The sequence below is a fragment of the Oncorhynchus keta genome, chromosome 2 (genome assembly GCF_023373465.1).
Source record: "Oncorhynchus keta strain PuntledgeMale-10-30-2019 chromosome 2, Oket_V2, whole genome shotgun sequence".
In the NCBI taxonomy this organism is placed as follows: Eukaryota; Metazoa; Chordata; class Actinopteri; order Salmoniformes; family Salmonidae; genus Oncorhynchus; species Oncorhynchus keta.
In genome coordinates this window covers 14937325-14956186 of record NC_068422.1, presented here as the reverse complement: position 1 = coordinate 14956186, position 18862 = coordinate 14937325, and the positions used below count along the sequence as shown (strand labels likewise).

At 44.1% G+C, this 18862-nt stretch overlaps 1 protein-coding gene across 8 annotated transcripts in view; it reads left to right on the top strand.

Annotated features, from left to right (window-relative positions):
- The window catches only part of LOC118397063 (myocardin-related transcription factor A-like), a 64350-nt gene that overhangs the window by 31283 nt on the left and 14205 nt on the right, over positions 1-18862 (top strand). For 4 of the 8 annotated variants that reach the window (XM_035791527.2, XM_035791484.2, XM_035791507.1 and 1 more), the window contains exons 5-8: positions 13540-13584; positions 16053-16118; positions 17678-17733; positions 18542-18617. In XM_035791527.2, coding sequence (XP_035647420.1) covers positions 13540-13584; positions 16053-16118; positions 17678-17733; positions 18542-18617 — 243 coding nt within the window. The remainder of the gene's footprint in view (positions 1-13539; positions 13585-16052; positions 16119-17677; positions 17734-18541; positions 18618-18862) is intronic. The other 4 variants (XM_035791517.2, XM_052472834.1, XM_035791556.2 and 1 more) reach the window with 1 other exon arrangement.

The following is an 18862-nucleotide window of genomic DNA, read 5'->3' as shown; positions in this document are numbered from 1 at the left end:
TGCTACCTACCCTCACCACCTGGGGGTGGCCCGTCAGGAAGTCCACGATACAGTTGCAGAGGGAGGTGTTTAGTCCCAGGGTCCTAAGCTTAGTGATGAGCTTTGAATGTACTATCGTGTTGAACGCTGAGCTGTAGTCAATGAATAGCATTCTCACATAAGTGTTCCTTTTGTCCAGGTGGCAAAGGGCAGTGTGGAGTGCAGTAGAAATTCTATCATCTGTGGATCTGTTTGGGTGGTATGCAAATTAGTGGGTCTAGAGTTTCTGGGATAATGGTGTTGATGTGAGCCATTACCAGCCTTTCAAAGCACTTCATGGCTACAGACGTTAGTGCTTACGGGTCTGTAGTCATTTAGGCAGTTTGACTTTGTTCTTGTGCACAGGGACTAGGGTGGTCTCCTTGAAACATGTTGGTATTACAGACTCAATCAGGGACATGTTGAAAATGTCAATGAAGACACCTGCCAGTTGGTCAGCACATTCCCGGAGCACACGTCCTGGTAATCCGTCTGGCCCTGCAGCCTTGTGTATGTTGACCTGTTTTAAAGGTCTTACTCACGTCGGCTAAGGAGAGCGTGATCACACAGTCGTCTGGAACAGCTGATGCTCTCATGCATGCCTCAGTGTTGCTTACCTCGAAGCGAGCATAGAAGGGATTTAGCTTGTCTGGTAGGCTCGTGTCACTGGGCAGCTCACGGCTGTGCTTCCCTTTGTAGTCTGTAATAGTTTGCATACATGCACAATCTCTCACCATATAAACTCACTGACAAGCCTTTGTGCACTTCAATTGAAAAAACATAACTTCAGGTTGGTGCTGAAGATGTAACCGGATACAGCCCTTTTATATTTTATGCTATCTTGGCTTGTGCCACAAGTTGTGTTCTAATTGACTGATGTGGTGTGTTTGCTAGTCAGCTTCATATACAGTTTGTGGGATCTATTGTTAGTGAGCCTGTGATGCTTGGGTCTGGTTGTAACACTGAAAACACATTGGGGGACCGAGGTTAGGTCTGCTTTATAGCAGTAAGGTTGAGTTTCACTGACACACTGATATAGGCTGAGGTTAATGTTGCTTTGTATACCCCTAATGGTTTATTTTGGATTGAGGGACGGTAAGCTGATCCTTAATCTGTTCCTACAGGTTATGGGTCAGATTGAGGAAAAGGTAAGCTGATCCCTGATCTGTTTGTACAGGCAGCTTCTACCCTGAGCTCCCGTTGAGAGGCTGCCTACCGTCTTTTACCATCCTAATGTTACATAAGACTCAACAAGTGAAGACTCAAACAAGAGGATTATTAAATGGGCAATCTGCAGTTCAAACAATAACAAAGTGAACACCCCACCACTGTGTCACTGCTGAGAGATTGGTCTGGAGAAATGTAACCACTTTCAAATTCACAGACAGAGAGCAATAGATGCAAGGACTGACCATCCGTGATATGAAAAATTATCGTTTTAACCATGTTTTGAGGCTATACAGTGTTTGTTTACAATTATTATTGTTTACCTAGGGAGTTAAGCAAACATGTTTATATTTTGGGTTCTGCTCGGGTTAGACAGTTGAACTAAGCTTATGAAGCATTTATAAGTTATATTCTAAAATAATCAATGGCTATATATCAAAAATGGAAGTAGTAATCACAGATTGGCCTTTCAAGAAGTGATAGTGGTTCTGCAGCGATATTGATCAGAGATGGGGATGGCTGCTCTTCTATAGACACACTCCAGCAGATGTGACTGTTTTACTAGTTACTCTAATACTGTACCACTAGTGAGAGGCTGACTGGGCTTGATGTAATGTTTCCAATATATCTACAATAAATACCTTGGAACTAATGCTACAGCAATATACCACAGTGTGTAGTCTGCCTTCTTTGCTGCACCAACTCAGTGAGGCCTCTGTTAAGAGAAGAGGACAGAGGGACCTAAAGAGGACTAAAGAGACCTTAACTCTTGTAATTTGATAAATAACCATAACAAAATGAATTTGACTTTGCTGCTCTCTGTTTCTTTTAAATTGTTAGCCTATACGACAGAATGACATGAATCATCCTCTTCTTCCCTGTTTTCTCTTCGTCACAAGTAACCGGAACCATGTTCCAGACTGGATGCCTGCTGGTGTTTTAGGGGCTGGGCCGTAACTGTAAGGGGAATGATATGGCATCTGTTTTCTGTGAATTAGGCTAGGGGCTTATGTGGTGCAGAATGAAGTGATCTCAGATGTCTGTTATATAACAGAACTATTACCAAAACAGAGCGCCTGGAAAAGGAACCCCCTTTCTCTATTTCCTTTCTCTTTCTCCTCTCCTTGTCTTTCTTTCTCTCTCACTGCTCAAAACCTAACTAGCTGAACTCAGCCTCACCTCATTCCCTCCCTCACTCTCTCCCTCCCTCGCCCTCTCTCTCCCTCCCTCGCCCTCTCTCCCTCCCTCACCTCTCTCTCCCACTCTCCCTTCCTCTCTCTCCCACTCTCCCTCTCTCCCACTCTTCCTTCCTCTCCCTCTCTCTCCCACTCTTCCTTCCTCTCCCACTCTTCCTTCCTCTCCCACTCTTCCTTCCTCTCCCACTCTTCCTTCCTCTCCCTCTCTCTCCCACTCTTCCTTCCTCTCCCTCTCTCTCCCACTCTTCCTTCCTCTCCCTCTCTCTCCCACTCTCCCTTCCTCTCCCTCTCTCTCCCACTCTCCCTTCCTCTCCCTCTCTCTCCCACTCTCCCTTCCTCTCCCTCTCTCTCCCACTCTCCCTTCCTCGCCCTCTCTCTCCCACTCTCCCTTCCTCGCCCTCTCTCTCCACTCTCCCTTCCTTGCCCTCTCTCTCCACTCTCCTCCCTTCCTCGCCCTCTCTCTCCACTCTCCTCCCTTCCTCGCCCTCTCTCTCCACTCTCCCTTCCTCGCCCTCTCTCTCCCACTCGCCCTTCCTCGCCCTCTCTCTCCCACTCTCCCTTCCTCGCCCTCTCTCTCCCTTCCTCGCCCTCTCTCTCCCTCTCTCTCCCTTCCTCGCCCTCTCTCTCCCTCTCTCTCCCTTCCTCGCCCTCTCTCTCCCTTCCTCGCCCTCTCTCTCCCTTCCTCGCCCTCTCTCTCCCTCTCTCTCCCTTCCTCGCCCTCTCTCTCCCTTCCTCGCCCTCTCTCTCCCTCTCTCTCCCTTCCTCGCCCTCTCTCTCCCTTCCTCGCCCTCTCTCTCCCTTCCTCTCTTACCCTTCTCCGTCTTATTCTCTGCTGTCCCATATTACCAGATACTAACAGCTGCCCCTGATTGCTCTTTCCTTCCCTCTCCCTATCTCTCTCCTGCTGACACTGTCTGCCCCGCTGTCTGTGCGTCTGTCCTTTGCTCTCTCTTACTCACTATGCTGAATAGTGAGGCGTGTTGTTTTGAGGAGTCAGTGTGGACACTGATCATGTGTGCTTGCTATCACTCACCATCAAACCCTTCTATTTACTCTGCATGGTATTATCCACAATCTGCTGTCTTGCAGACTGTGACTTTACAACTTCAGTTAGCATATATCTGGTTTGTTTTAGTTTTTTTACCATCCCATGCTTTGCTTACCTTGTAAAACAACACACCACTTAGGTGAACAGACTTCCTCAGATATAATCCCGCCTGAACCCCCCTAACAGGTAATGAACCCACAACCAGGTTTTTTTTGTCTTCTGTTAGTCCTGCCTACCACATACAACCTCCTGTTTATTTGTCCCAACACTGCTCACATTATGCAACCAGATTTTTATTACACACATCTGTTAGATATTGGCTCCAGTGCTGCAGCGACAGGGTGGTGTTATTGAGATCCAGTCTGTTCAGCAATGGATACAGAGACTGACTGAACAGAGAGGTACTAGGCCTATAGATTGTTGTAAGGGAAGGGCGAGGGCATCCCAGAGTCACAGAACATAAACACACTTGGTATGCAGTGAATTCCAAGGGAGAGAGAAACCGGAAGGGAAGAAAAAAACACCTGTTTCCACTGGAGGAATTTTAACGACTGCCTTTATGTTCCCTTGTCACTCCCTTGTTTGGGATCTGTTTTCTGGACGAACGGCCCATACCGCCGACTTGCTTGTAGCAGTCCCACCCTTAACAGAGCTGGTACAAACACAAGAATGCACACACGTACATACGTGTATGGAGGGAAAGGAAGTTGTGGAAGGTTACTGGTCTGGCTGTGTCTCTCCAGGCATTCCAGCCTCTTCCTCCTACCCAGGACGGGGGCGACCCAGCAAGGTGACCTTGGTGTGGGGGAGTCAGTGGCAGTGCCCGACCGCCCGTTCTTTCACGCTTCCCCTGGATGTTTGAGTCAATGAATTACTCAGAACTCCATAGAAATAATATGTCCTGCTGAAACAACATAGAAGAGGGATTCACTGAGGGTGCTGTGTGGCTGTTAGCTGAATGCACCCTGGGTAAGATCCCCTTCTTAATGAGTGAAATGTCAAAACAAAAATTGGATTGGCAGGGGCCCCGCTTTGCCTCATACAATGTTAGTTTGACCTGGAATGCTTTAACAACCGTTTTGAAGGAGTTCTCACAAATGCTGAGCACTTGTTGGCTGCTTTTCCTTCACTCTGTGGTCAAACTCATCCCAAACCATCTCAATTGGGTTGAGGTCGGGGGATTGTGGAGACCAGGTCATCTGATGCAGCACTCTTCTTGGTCAAATAGCCTTTACACAGCCTGGAAGTGTGTTGGGTCATTGTCCTGTTGAAATACAAATGATAGTCCCAAAAAGTGCAAACCAGATGGGATGGTGTATCACTGCAGAATGCTGTGGTAGCCATGGTGGTTAAGTGTGCCTTGAATTCTAAATAAATCAACATCAGTGTCACCAGCAAAGCACCTCCACACCATCGCACCTCCTCCATGCTTTACGGTGGGAACCACACATGCAGAGATCATCCGTTCACCTACTCTGCATCTCACAAAGACACCCTGTTCGGAACCAAAAATCTCCAATTTGGACTCATCAGACCAAAGGACAGATTTCCACTGGTCTAATGTCCATTGCTCGTGTTTCTTGGCCCATATCTCAACAGTTGATGTTGAGATATGTCTGTTATTTGAACCCTGTGAAGCATTTATTTGGGCTGCAATTTCTGAGGCTGGTTACTCTGATAAATGTATCCTCTGCAGCAGAGGTAACTCTGGGTCTTCCTTTCCTGTGGTGGTCCCCATGAGAGCCAGTTTCATCATAGCGCTTGATGGTTTTTGCAACTGAAGAAGCTTTCAAAGTTCATTCAATTTTCTGGCTTTACTGACCTTCATGTCTTAAAGTAATGATGTTGTCGACTGTTGTTTCTCTTTGCTTATTTGAGCTGTTCCTGCCATAATATGGACTTGGTCTTTTACCAGTTAGGGCTATCTTCTATATACAGTTGAAGTCTGAAGTTTACATACATTTAGGTTGGAGTCATTGAAACTCGTTTTTCAACCACTCCACAAATTTCCTGTTAACATACTATAGTTTTGGCAAGTAGGTTAGGACATCTATTTTGTGCATGACACAAGTAATTTTTCCAACAATTGTTTACAGACAGATTTTTTCGCTTATAATTCACTGTATCACAATTCCTGTGGGTCAGAAGTCTACATACACGAAGTTGACTGTGCCTTTAACCTCTTACAGCTACCCCCCAGCTACCGCCTGAAGACATAACCCAAATCTAACTGCCTGTAGCTCAGGCTCAGAACCAAGGATATGCATATTCTTGATTTAATTTGAAAGAAAACACTGAAGTTTGTGTAAATGTGAATTGAATGTTGGAGAAAATAAGAAAATAACAAAAACCATACGTTTTTTCATTTTTATTGTTTTATCATCAACTTTAAAATGAACAAGACAAAACAAACATTCAGGTGGGATGATGGGGACAATTTCAGTGAAAAACATAAGAGGGCATCAGTACTTGTGCAAAGTTTCAGAATGATAACTTCCAAAATGAGTGTGCGACATGACATTTATCATGAAGTCACCCAGGTGTCCCACACAAGTAGCCCAAATGTACCCAAGTGGCCAAATTGGTGAAGTTATACATTTTGAATGGAATAACTATATACAAAATACCAAAATGGTATTCTAACACCCCCCCCCCAAAATGGAGAAATTTACAAAATAACACTTTCAATATTTGGAAGACCCTCAGTCCTCTACACAATATTGTGCTGCTGATGTCAGGTGCCATAGCAGTCTCTTTCTGCTGTAAAGCAGAGGGTCACCAAGCATGTGTTGCAGGTGATGGGGAACTTCATTTAGCAAAGAACACTGCGACGCCTCCATGCTCTGCCCTTTTGGGCCTGAGGCACATCCATGCCTGCATAAATTAATTTGGGCAGATGAACACCACTTGTGGCAGGAGCTGGATGAACCAGCTTCAGTGGGGGATGGACACCATGGCACTGGGGGCTCCCATTCGGAGTCAGTGTCACTGTGAAAGAAAATGTTCAGTTAAAATAGTTTCACATATTAAATAAAATAATAATAAATAAAATAATAGTTTCACATATGAGCCCTGTATCAACAGGTATAATAAACATATATATATATACCTGCTAGATCTACTGTCTATTTTATATTATGACATTTCAGCTAGATCTGTCTCTATTATATTATGACAGACCAGCTAGATCCACTGTCTTTATTATATTATGACAGACCAGCTAGATCCACTGTCTTTATTATATTACAACAGACCAGCTGTATCTACTGTCTCCATTTCACTTTGGACATTGTTGTGGGCCTGCCCTCCCCTCAACAGCCTCAAATAGGCTATTTCATGTGGGGGTGGGGCAGCAGACACACGCATCTCACATTACATTTTTTATGTATTGCTACAAAAAAAATTAAAATCACAAATAATATTTTATATTATTAATTTCAAACAACGGCATTAGCATGAGAAGAACTTACTAGTCCAAAACGGTCCTCTCCGTTCAAAAAATATTCCTCCATTTGGGAATCGCTAAATGAATCGTCCTCCAACAATCTGTCTCACTTTCCCGATCAATTTCTTCTAAAATTGTGTGTACATCTGTATATCTGGACTTAGATTTAGCTTTCCCTGACTTAGTCGCCATACTGATTGATATATAAACAGCTGAAGATGCGCTTTACCAAAACAACGATGTGCGTAACATGCGTGGCTTCTTCCGGTATGAATCTTCAATGGTGAATGACCCTCTTTACGCCGGAGTTGACTACATGGGTTGGTCTTCCAACACATAAACATTACATATTGCCTTTTACCTCAGCTCATTGGCTATCTACCCAGCTAGATTTCAAGACGATCAGTGGTCATTGGGTTAAAATACAGTCAATCAACGAAACAGCGGTCATATCATTGGTGCACAATGATGTCATTACTTGTTGTCTTCAAATCGGTTTCTTTCAGTCAATACGTCCCGCGAAATGACCCATCAGGTTCGGTTGTGTTACAAACAAACCAGTTGATTGCAATGAAACCAAACATGACCTGAAAGTCACGTTTAGTGTGTGTATCTACATCGAGTGTGTCGTCAAATGGAGTGAGACGGAATTCACGACACAAGCGGTTCACAAAATGTTTCGTGTTAGGCTTTAAAAATTGTTTTTTTTCAAACAAAAGACCATTCATTGTGTAACAATGAGCATTGGGATTGCAAACAGAGGAAGATCGTCAAAGGTAAACAATTTATTTTATTGCAGTTTGTGATTTTGTTATGCCTGTGCTGGTTGAAATAGTTTTTTTATGGGGCTCTATCCTCAGATAATCGCATCGTATTCTTTTGCAGTAAATCCTTTTTTAAATCTGACAACGCAGTTGGATTAGCAAGATTCTAGGCTTTCGAAACATGTGAGACACTTGTATTTTCATGAATGTTTAATATGACTATTTATGTAGCGATCACCATATGTTGTTGAATTTCATCCCGCTAACGGTTTCGGTGCGCAGAGAGGTTAAACAGCTTGGAAAATTCCAGAACATGAGATCATGGCTTATGAAGCTTCTGATAGGCTAATTGACATCATTTGAGCTAATTGGACATGTACCTGTGGATGTATTTCAAGGCCTATATTCAAACTCAGTGCCTCTTTGCTTGACATCATGGGAACATCAAAATAAATCAGCCAAGACCTCAGAAAAATCATTTGTAGACCTCCACAAGTCTGGTTCATCCTTGGGAGCAATTTCCAAACCCCTGAAGGTACCACATCTGTAAAAACAATGGTACGCAAGTATAAACACCATGGGACCACGCAGGCGTCATAGCCCTCAGAAAGGAGACGTGTTCTGTCTCCTAGAGATGACCGTACTTTGGTGCAAAAATTGCAAATCAATCTCAGAACAACAGCAAAGGATCTTGTGAAGATGCTGGAGGAAACGGGTACAAAAGTATTTATATCCACAGTAAAACAAGACCTATATCGACATAACCAGAAAGGCCGCTCAGCAAGGCCTGCTCCAAAACTGGCACAAAAAAGCCAGACTTTGCAACTGCACATGGGGACAAAGATCATACTTTTTGGAGAAATGTCCTCTGGTCTGATGAAACAAAAATATAACTGTTTGGCCATATTGACCATTATGTTTGGAGGAAAAAGAGGGAGGCTTGCAAGCTGAAGAACACCATCCCAACCGTGAAGCACGGGGGTGGCCGCATCATGTTGTGGGGGTGCTTTGCTGCAGGAGGGACTGGTGCACTTCACAAAATAGATGGAATCATGAGGCATGACAATTATGTGGATATATTGAAGCAACATCTCAAGACATCAGTTAGGAAGTTAAAGCTTGGTCGCAAATAGGTCTTCCAAATGGACAATGACCCCAAGCATGCTTCCAAATTTGTGTCAAAATGGCTTAAGGACAACAAAGTCAAGGTATTGGAGTGGCCATCGCAAAGCCCTGTGTCCAGATTTTAAAAAGCGTGTGCGAGCAAGGAGGCCGACAAACCTGACTCAGTTACACCAGCTCTGTCAGGAGGAATGGGCCAAAATTCACCCAGCTTATTGTGGGAAGCTTGTGGAAGGCTACCTGTAAAGTTTGACCCAAATTAAACATTTTAAAGGCAGTGCTCCCAAATACTTATTGAGTGTATGTAAACTTCTGACCCACAGGGAATGTGATGAAATAAATAAAAGCTGAAATAAAGAATTTCACATTAAAATGAAGTGGTGATCCTAACTGACCCTCCACAGGGAATTTTACAAGGATTACATGTCAGGAATTGTGAAAAAGTGAGTTTAAATGTATTTGGCTAAGGTGTATGTAAACTTACGATTTCATCTGTACCACCCCAACCTTGTCACATCACAACTGATTGGCTCAAACGCATTAAGAAGGAAACAATTCCACAAACTAACTTTTACCAAGACACACTTGTTAATTGAAATGCATTCCAGGTGCCAAGAGTGTGCAAAGCTGTCATCAAGGCAAAGGGTGTCTACATTGAATGATCAAAAATATATATTGTATAACACTTTTTTGGTTACTACATGATTTCACTACAGCATAACACCCTGTGTCCCGCTGCTGGCTTGCTTCAGAAGCTATGCATGGTTGGTCCTGATCGGTCCCTGGATGGGAGACCCAGATGCTACTGGAAGTGGTGTTGGAGGGCCAGTAGGATGCACCCTTTCCTCTGGTCAAATAAATATCCCAATGCCCCAGGGCAGTGATTTGGGGACATTGCCCTGTGCAGGGTGCCATCTTTCGGATGGGATGCTAAACGGCTGTCTGACTCTGTGGTCACTAAAGATCCCATGGCACTTATCGAAGTAGGTGTTCTAACCCCGGTGTCCTGGCTAAATTCCTAATCTGTCCATCATACCATCACAGTAACCTAATCATCCCCAGCTTACAATTGTCTCATTCATTCCCCTCATTTTTATTTTTTTTTTATTTTTTTTTTTAACCTTTATTTAACCAGGCAAGTCAGTTAAGAACATATTCTTATTTTCAATGACGGCCTGGGAACAGTGGGTTAACTGCCTGTTCAGGGGCAGAACGACAGATTTGTACCTTGTCAGCTCGGGGGTTTGAACTCGCAACCTTCCGGTTACTAGTCCAACGCTCTAACCACTAGGCTACGCTGCCGCCCCAAATCTCCCCTGTAACTATTCCCCGGCTTGTTGCTGTAAAGGAGAATGTTTTCCCAGTAAACTTACCTGGTAAAATATTTTTGGATTATTTTTTAAAAGTTATTTCATTGTTTCGATGTCTTCACTATTATTCTACAATGGAGAAAATAGTAAAAAATAATGAAAAACGCTTGAGTCGGTGTTGTCAACTTGTGGGCAGAGATTCAGATTGTAACTATGAATGAATGGTAACAGCTGCACAGGAGAACTCTATCACTAACACCACCACGTGCGCGCGCGTGTCGTGACTGAGGAGCCGCAAGCAGAGCAGTCTCTCTCTGGGCTCATCTCTGCTGCTGCTTTCCTTTTTCTCTCTTTCCTCGTTCTCTCTCTTTTTCATATTTGGCTTTACCCTGACGATTTCCACTGTCTCATTGGACACCTTTGTAGAGCAGCTCTATCGTTCCTAGCTGACAGTCACGATGAGAGAAAACGAGGGAAGGATGGAGAGACAGAGAAGAAAATAGACGTTCTGACCTGGAAGACAGAAGACTACAAGCTTTCTTGAATCGAATCACATCCCCTTTTTTGATAGAATTTTCAAGCTACTTTTTCTTAAATTCTGACTGTGCTTGTCAAAGGTTGATTATCTGGACAAGCAATGAATAAGACTAACGTCTTCTCCCTGCCTCGATGTAGGTGAAAGGAAAGTCAATACGATCTTGATTTCGTCGATTGCTGACGAGACCTCTTTTTAGAGACCCGCCCGCCTTTAGCTCTATATCGTTGGCCACCGCTATATCAGCGTCCATTCAAGACTTGAACGACGACACCTCTTACAAAGATAATTAATAGCAAGTCTAAATAATAATGCTTGACACCAACCACTTCCTGTCCTTTGAACCCGCCCCCTTGGACTATGTTCCAATGGGGGAAGAGCTAGACAAGCAAGACTTGAGGATGGACTACGAGAGACAAACTTATCACAGCCTAAAAAAAGGTGGGTGGGGTTAGAAGATGGGGAAAAAAAAGGTGGGTGGGAGGGATTAGAAGACTAAAAGAAGTTGGGTGGGTGGGGTTAGATGACTAAAGAAGGTGGGTGGGAGGGGTTAGATGACTAGAAGCAGGTGGGTAGGTAGGGTTAGAAGACTAAAGAAGGTGGGTGGGAGGGGTTAGTCTAAAGAAGGTGGGTGGGTGGGGTTAGATGACTAAAGAAGGTGGGTGGGAGGGGTTAGTCTAAAGAAGGTGGGTGGGTGGGGTTAGATGACTAAAAGAAGGTGGGTGGGTGGGTGGGGTTAGACGACTAAAAGAAGGTGGGTGGGTGGGTGGGGTTAGACGACTAAAAGAAGGTGGGTGGGTGGGGTTAGACGACTGAAATAAGGTGGGTGGGGTTAGAAGACTAAAGGTGGGTGGGAGGGGTTAGACGACTAAAAGAAGGTGGGTGGGTGGGGTTAGACGACTAAGAGAAGGCAGGTGGGAGAGGTTAGACGACTAAAAGAAGGTGTGTGGGTGAGGTTAGAAGACTAAAAGAATGTAGGCTACCCCAAGATGTTATAATTCAAAAACATTTGTCTAGCACAAGCTTTGGGTTTGGTTCTGTATGGTGACCAGACTTCTGTCAAGCTTCATCCATCCCCTTCTTGCTCCTTTCTTATTGATCCGTGTCGTAAACCATAATAAGTCATTGGCTTCGGTCATTCCTCATATAACTCCCTGGTTGTGGTGTGTAATGATCAAGCTAATGTCCAAATGGTGAGGTCATTGGATGATTACTGTGCTTTCCAAATAGAACTGTTCCAATGGCCATGCTAAGTGTTCGGCCATGCCAAGTGTGTGTGTGCATGTGAGTTCATAAGGGAGACTTCTAGCTGTGTGTGTGGGAAAGGGGAAGGTATCAGTTGCAGAACTGAATGCATTCAACTGAAATGTGTCTTGTACATTGAACCCAACCCCTCTGAATCAGAGAGGTGTGGGGTGCGGGGGGTGCCTTCTTCAACGTCATCGACGTTCTGGGAACAGTTGTTGTTGGGGCTTAATTGCCTTGCTCAATGGCAGAATGTCAGATTTGGGGATTTGAACCAGCGACATTTTGGTTAATGGCCCAACGGTCTTAACCGTGTGTGTGTGTGTGTGTGTGTGTGTGTACGCACGCACGCACAGTAGGTGTGGGCTAAGCTGTGCCAGGTCTGGAGGCCCTTTGGGGACAGTGGCAGACATATTTAATTAGACCTAATGACACATGAGCAGCACACTGTTGGCCCTCCTCCCTGTTCTTTTGTCTCTCTTTTTCTCTCTCACACTCTCTGCATTCTCTCTCATCTTTCTTCTCTCTCTCTCAATTCAATTTAAGGGGCTTTGTTGGCGTGGGAAACATATGTTAACATTGTCGAAGCAAGTGAAATAGATAATAAACATTTGTGAAATGAACAATACAAATTTACTGTAAACATTACACTCAGAAGTTCCAAAATAATAGACATTTCAAATTCCATATTTTGTCTGTATAGAGTGTTGTAGCAATGTGCAAATAGTTAACGTACAAAAGGGAAAATAAATATGGGTTGTATTTACAATAGTGTTTGTTCTTAACTGGTTGCCCTTTTTTTGTGGCAACAGGTCACATATTGCCACTGTGATGGCACACTGTGGTATTTCACCCAGTAGATATGGGAGTTGATCAAACTTGGGTTTGTTTTGAATTCTTTGTGGATCTGTGTAATCTGAGGGAAATACGTGTCTCTAATATGGTCATACATTTGGCAGGAGGTTAGGAAGTGCAGCTCAGTTTCCACCTCCATTTTGTTGGCAGTGTGCACATAGCCTGTCTTTTGAGAGCCAGGTCTGCTTACGGCGACCATTCTCAGTAGCAAGGCTATGCTCACCGAGTCTACATAGTCAGAGCTTTCCTTAAGTTTGGGTCAGTCACAGTGGTCAGGTATTCTGCCACTGTACTCTCTGTTTAGGGCCAAATAGCATTCTAGTTTGCTCTCTCTGCATTCTCTCTCTATCCTCTCTCTCATCTTTCTTCTCTCTCACTCTGCATTCTTTTATCTCTATTCTCTTTCTCAATTCAATTTAAGGGCTTTTTTGGAATAGGAAATATGTTAACATTGCCAAAGCAAGTGAAGTAGATCATTTTTATTGTTTATTTTACTTTTGTTTATTAACATTAAACATTACACTCACAAAAGTTGTAAAATAATAGAAATTTCAAATATCATATGTGCAAATAGTTAAAGTACAAAAGGGAAAATAAATATGGGTTATACTCTGCATTCTCTCTTATCTTTCTTTCTCTCTCTCTGCATTCTCTCTTATCTTTCTCTCTCTCGCTTTCTCTCTCATCTTCTCTCTCTTCTCTCCTCTCTAGCTGTGGATGCCTGGGGCCTGTATTCTAATAAATAGTATTCTCCTCGTCCTACTTCATCCATGACTACAGTAGATCCAGAGGGATGTTCATGGTGGAACTTACAACTGTACCCCTTGCTTTCAGATGTCAGTGGTCCAGAAGGAATGACAACATGGATGGAAAGGAGAGGTGTGGAAGAGTATTTACATCTGGACTGAAGGGACAGGGAAGCAGGACACTCACTTAGCCTGAGTCCTTTGAAGAGATGTGTATCTCGTGTCACTCAAACACAAAGTAGTTTAGGTGGTTAGGGGTCAGCAATAGTGGAAAAAGTACCCAATTGTCATACTTGAGTAAAAGTAAAGATATCATAATATAAAATTACTCAAAGTTACCTAGTAAAATACTACTTGAGTAAAAAATCTAAAAGTATTTGGTTTTAAATATACTTAAGTATCAAAAGTAAATGTACTTACTAAATATACTTATTTATCAAAAGTATAAATCATTTCAAATTCCCTATATTAAGCAAACCAGATGGCACCATTTTCTTGTTTTTATTTATTTATAGATAGCCAGAGGCACACTCCATCACTCAGACATAATTTACAAACGAAGCATTTGTATTTAGTGAGTCTGCCAGATCAGAGTCATGACCAGGGATGTTCTTTTGATGAGTGTGATTTGGACCATTTTTCTGTCCTGCTAAGCATTTCAAAATGTAACAAGTACTTTTGGTTGTCAGGGAAAATGTATGACGTAAAAAATACATTATTTTCTTTCGGAATGTAGTACAGTAAAAGTTGTAAACAATATAAATAGTAAAGTACAGATACCCCAAAAAACTACTTATATAGTACTTCAAAGTATTTTAAAGTACTTTACACCACTGGGGGTCAGGTCAGTTGTTCTGACTGGAAGACTGACAAGGACCTGCTTACTTCCCTTAATTGTTGCAAGACTTGCAGTACCAACAATTCTTTCTGCATTATTTACATTGATGGATTGCATACCATAGCTTGGCTTGATAATACAGGCTACTGTGAGGAATGCATAGTAATAGGTCGACCTAAGAATGGCAGTGGTATAACAGTCTGCTGACAGAATTACCGCCTGCATCTCTCACTCTCCCTTTGTCTCTCTCTTTCTCTCTCATCTCCTCCTCTATTTCTCTCTTTCACACTATCTTTCGCTCTCTTCATCGCTCTTTTTTGTTTGCTCGCTCTCTCACCTCTCTCCCCCTCTCTTTATCTCCTCTATCTCTCTGTTTCGCTCACTTTATCTTCCCATCTCTCCCTGCTCTCTATCTCTTTTTCGTACTCTTTCTCTCTCTGTCTTTATCTCTCGCTCTCTATCACCCCCTCTCTTTCACTTTCTCTTTACCTCTCTCTCTTTTTTGTTCTATTTGTCTCTTTTGCAGTCTCTCTTTCACTTGCTCTTTATCTCGCTTTCTTATCTCCCTTCTCTCTTTATCTCCCCCTCTCTTTTGCTCTATCTTCCCTAATATCTCTTTCGCTCTCACACTCCCTCTTTTGCACTCTCTCTCCTCCTCTATCTCTTTTGCTTTCTCCATATCTGTATCTCTCTTTCTCTCTTTATCTTGCTCTCTTATCTCCCTTCTCTCTATCTCCCCATCGATCTCTATCTTGCTCTCTTTCACACTCTCTATCTCCCCAATATCTATTTGGCTCTCTTTCACTATCTCTTTATCTCTCTCTAGCTCCCCCTATTTATCTCTTTCGCTTCATATATCCTCTATCTCACACTTTCACTCTCTCTTTTGCTCTCTTATCTCCCCCCATCACTCTCTTGCTCTCTCTCTTTCATTCGTTCTCTATTTATCTCCCCCTATCTCTCATTCGCTCTCTCTTTCCCCCTCTCTAGCCCCCCCCCCCTTCCTCTATCTCTCTCAATTCCATTTTTCAATTTAAGGGTCTTTACAAAAAGTGAAATAAACCAGAAGAAATTACAGTAAACATTCCAAAAGAAGAAAGACAGTGCTGTATACAGTGTTGTAACGATGTGCAAATAGTTAAAGTACAAAAGGGAAAATAAATAAACATAAATATAGGTTGTATTTACAATGGTGTTTGTTCTTCACTGGTTGCCCTTTTCTTGTGGGAACAGATCACAAATCTTGCTGCTGTGATGGCACACTGTGGTATTTCACCCAGTACATAAAGGAGTTTATCACAATTGGGTTTGTTTTCAAAGTCTTTGTGGATCTGTGTAATCTCTCTCTCCTTTATCTTCCCCTCTATCTCTCTTTCGCTCTCTCACACACACACATACATTCTGTGTGGGTTTTTATAAGCGCACTGCGCAATCAACAACCGAGAGTTTAGAAACAGGAAGTTTGTAATAAATGCCACCAAACTCCACCCTCCCTTTGCCCTCTGCCACAGCTTTTTTTAAGAGTGAGGGAGGAAACGAAAGAGAATGAAAGAGAGAGGGAGTGGGTTCTGTCCATTGAGTCCTGCTCAAGCTGTCTACTCCAGTGTTTGTTGACACAAGGATACCCTCTCTGCCGTGCGGATGGACGGTTCAGTGTAGGATGGCAGTCTGGGACTGAAACTCTGGTTTTGAAGAGGTGGTTGTTGTTTCCATGCTGGCAGTTGCTGACTCTCCTCTCTCCCTCTCTCTCTGTTGTCATGCAGTCCTCCAGCTCAAACTACAGCAGAGACGCACCCGGGAGGAGCTGGTCAGCCAAGGGATCATGCCACGTAAGTAGTGCCCAAACTCTATTCTTATCTCTAGAGTCTAGACCAGCAAATATAATACAATGTCACCCTCTGCATTCTTGACCAGTACAGTGTCTGTTCCTGGTCCCCTTGGACTGACAGGCCTGTTCTGTTGTTGTAATTTGCATTGTGTTGTTGTAATTTGTGTTGTGTTATGTTATGTTCTGGAGTGGTGGTGTTATCATCAAGTGGGCCAGCCAGCTTCCCCTTCTGTGTCCACTTCCTGTTATGTGTTCTCTTCAGCAGCTGAAGAGACTGAGGAGACTCGGTGTTCAGCTGTTGGTAGGAGGAAGTGCATGGGCTACTTCTTACAGGAGAGAGGCACTGATTGCGTTGCGTCGTGCCTAAGAACAGCCCTTAGCTGTGGTATATTTGCAATCAGTGCCTCTCTCCTGCATTCCACACCCCCCCAGACCTTATTGTTTACGTGTCTAACCTGGCCATATAATGGGCCTCTCTCTCCCCTGTGCTCCCATTCTTATACACAACAACAACGGGCCAGGAGAACTAGGTGTCTCTATGGTGGCCTAGCTCAGACATACAGGACTTGATTCCAGATTAATCCAGATTACTGAGGGTCAGGTTGTCTTCTTGTGGAGGAGGAGGCATTACCAACCAGCCTTTTAAAAGGGACTTCTTATGACGATGGCCCAAAGCTATAGCAGAACTGCTTTACCGTCAAGGCTCTGTAGAGTTAATAGACCATAATGTGCTCACGCCATGGATTTGCAGTTGGTACTATAAAGCAGACTGAATTACAGAGAAGGCTGGATCCTCCATGATCCATTTGCATGTATTTGTAGGCAAAAGTCGACTTGATTTGATTAGTTACATCACAGGAATCCCAGGCCAATATTTAGGCATGCCAGTCTGCGACCCTCCTATTTGACCTTCCATAAGCCAGCATTGCGTCCCTCAATAAACACGCACACACACAGCAGGGCCAGACGTCACTGTTTGACAGTTGAGCTGATTTAAGGCTTCACATTGGGCAAAAGGTGATGATGAAATCTTCAGTGTCCCTCCAACATCCTCTTCAACCATCTAGTGTGTGTGGGTTGGTGCGCACGTCTTTGTGTTTTCCAACTTCTGAATGATGTGACACACGGGGGCATGCTGAAGACCCATACAGTTGAAGAGAGTGATAAGTGTACAAAGTCTTTCTCAGAAAGAGAAACTTTCACATGTCCTCCTTAAATCTCCTGGCTGTGCTGTAATTCACATCTTTATTGATAGTTCTATGGGTTCCCCTGCGTACACCTCTCTTACACTATAGCAAGCTGTTCCTCCTTCACTGTTCTGCTGAAACAGGTCACTTACTAGTCAAGACAAAAACATACTGTTCTGTTTTCTGTTATTACTGTTTGGTGAATAGAATGGCAGTGACTTTTTCATATAGAGAGTTCTGCTTTGTGCATGTGTTCCTCAGTATCAGCTCTCACACTGTCTCCACTATTGCTTTGCTCTGTACTCATTTGTTGGAGTTTTCATTCACTGTCGTTCCCTCTCCTTTATTGTTTTCTCTCTTTCCCTCACCGCAGCACTGAAGAGTCCGGCGGCCTTCCACGAGCAGCGGAGGAATCTGGAGAGAGCCAGGGTAAGTCTAGTAGTCTCTCCATCACTTTTTTCTCTCTTTTTAGTTCAACAAGTGCAGTCTTTGTTGAAGTGCATCCTCTCCCGCTCTCTCTCGCTTCTCCCTCCCTCTCCTGTCCCTTTCTCCCTCCCTCTCCTGTCCATTTCTCCCTCCCTCTCCTGTCCCTTTCTTTCTCCCTTCCTCTCCTGTCCCTTTCTTTCTCCCTCCCTCTCCTGTCCCTTTCTTTCTCCCTCCCTCTCCTGTCCCTTTCTTTCTCCCTCCCTCTCCTGTCCCTTTCATTCTCCCTCCCTCTCTTGTCCCTTTCTCCCTCCCTCCCTCTCCTGTCCCTTTCTCCCTCCCTCCCTCTCCTGTCCCTTTCTTTCTCCCTCCCTCTCCTGTCCCTTTCTCCCTCCCTCCCTCTCCTGTCCCTTTCTCCCTCCCTCCCTCTCCTGTCCCTTTCTCCCTCCCTCCCTCTCCTGTCCCTTTCTCCCTCCCTCCCTCTCCTGTCCCTTTCTCCCTCCCTCCCTCTCCTGTCCCTTTCTCCCTCCCTCCCTCTCCTGTCCCTTTCTCCCTCCCTCCCTCTCCTGTCCCTTTCTCCCTCCCTCCCTCTCCTGTCCCTTTCTCCCTCCCTCCCTCTCCTATCCCTTTCTCCCTCCCTCCCTCTCCTGTCCCTTTCTCCCTCCCTCCCTCTCCTGTCCCTTTCTCCCTCCCTCTACTGTTCCCTTCTCCCTCCCTCTCCTGTACCTTTCCTCTTTCCCCCCTCTCCCTCCCTCTCTCCATTTGTATCTCTCCCATCTCTCCTCTCATCCATCTCTCCTCTCCTCTCTTCCAGACTGAGGACTATCTGAAGAGGAAGATCAGGAGTCGTCCTGAGCGCTCAGAGCTGGTCAGGATGCACATACTGGAGGGTGAGTCACAGCGCCCCCTCGCTGATCACCACAGAACTACACCCCCACACACTACTTCTCTAGAGGCAGTGAGACAAATATACCGCATCTGTTTGTGCTGATCTACACTGAACAAAAATATAGACGCAACATGTAAAGTGTTGGTTCCATGTTTCATGAGCTGAAATAAAAGATCCCAGAAATGTTCCATACACACACAAACCTTATTTCTCAAAAATTCTGTGCGTATGGAAGATTTGTTTACA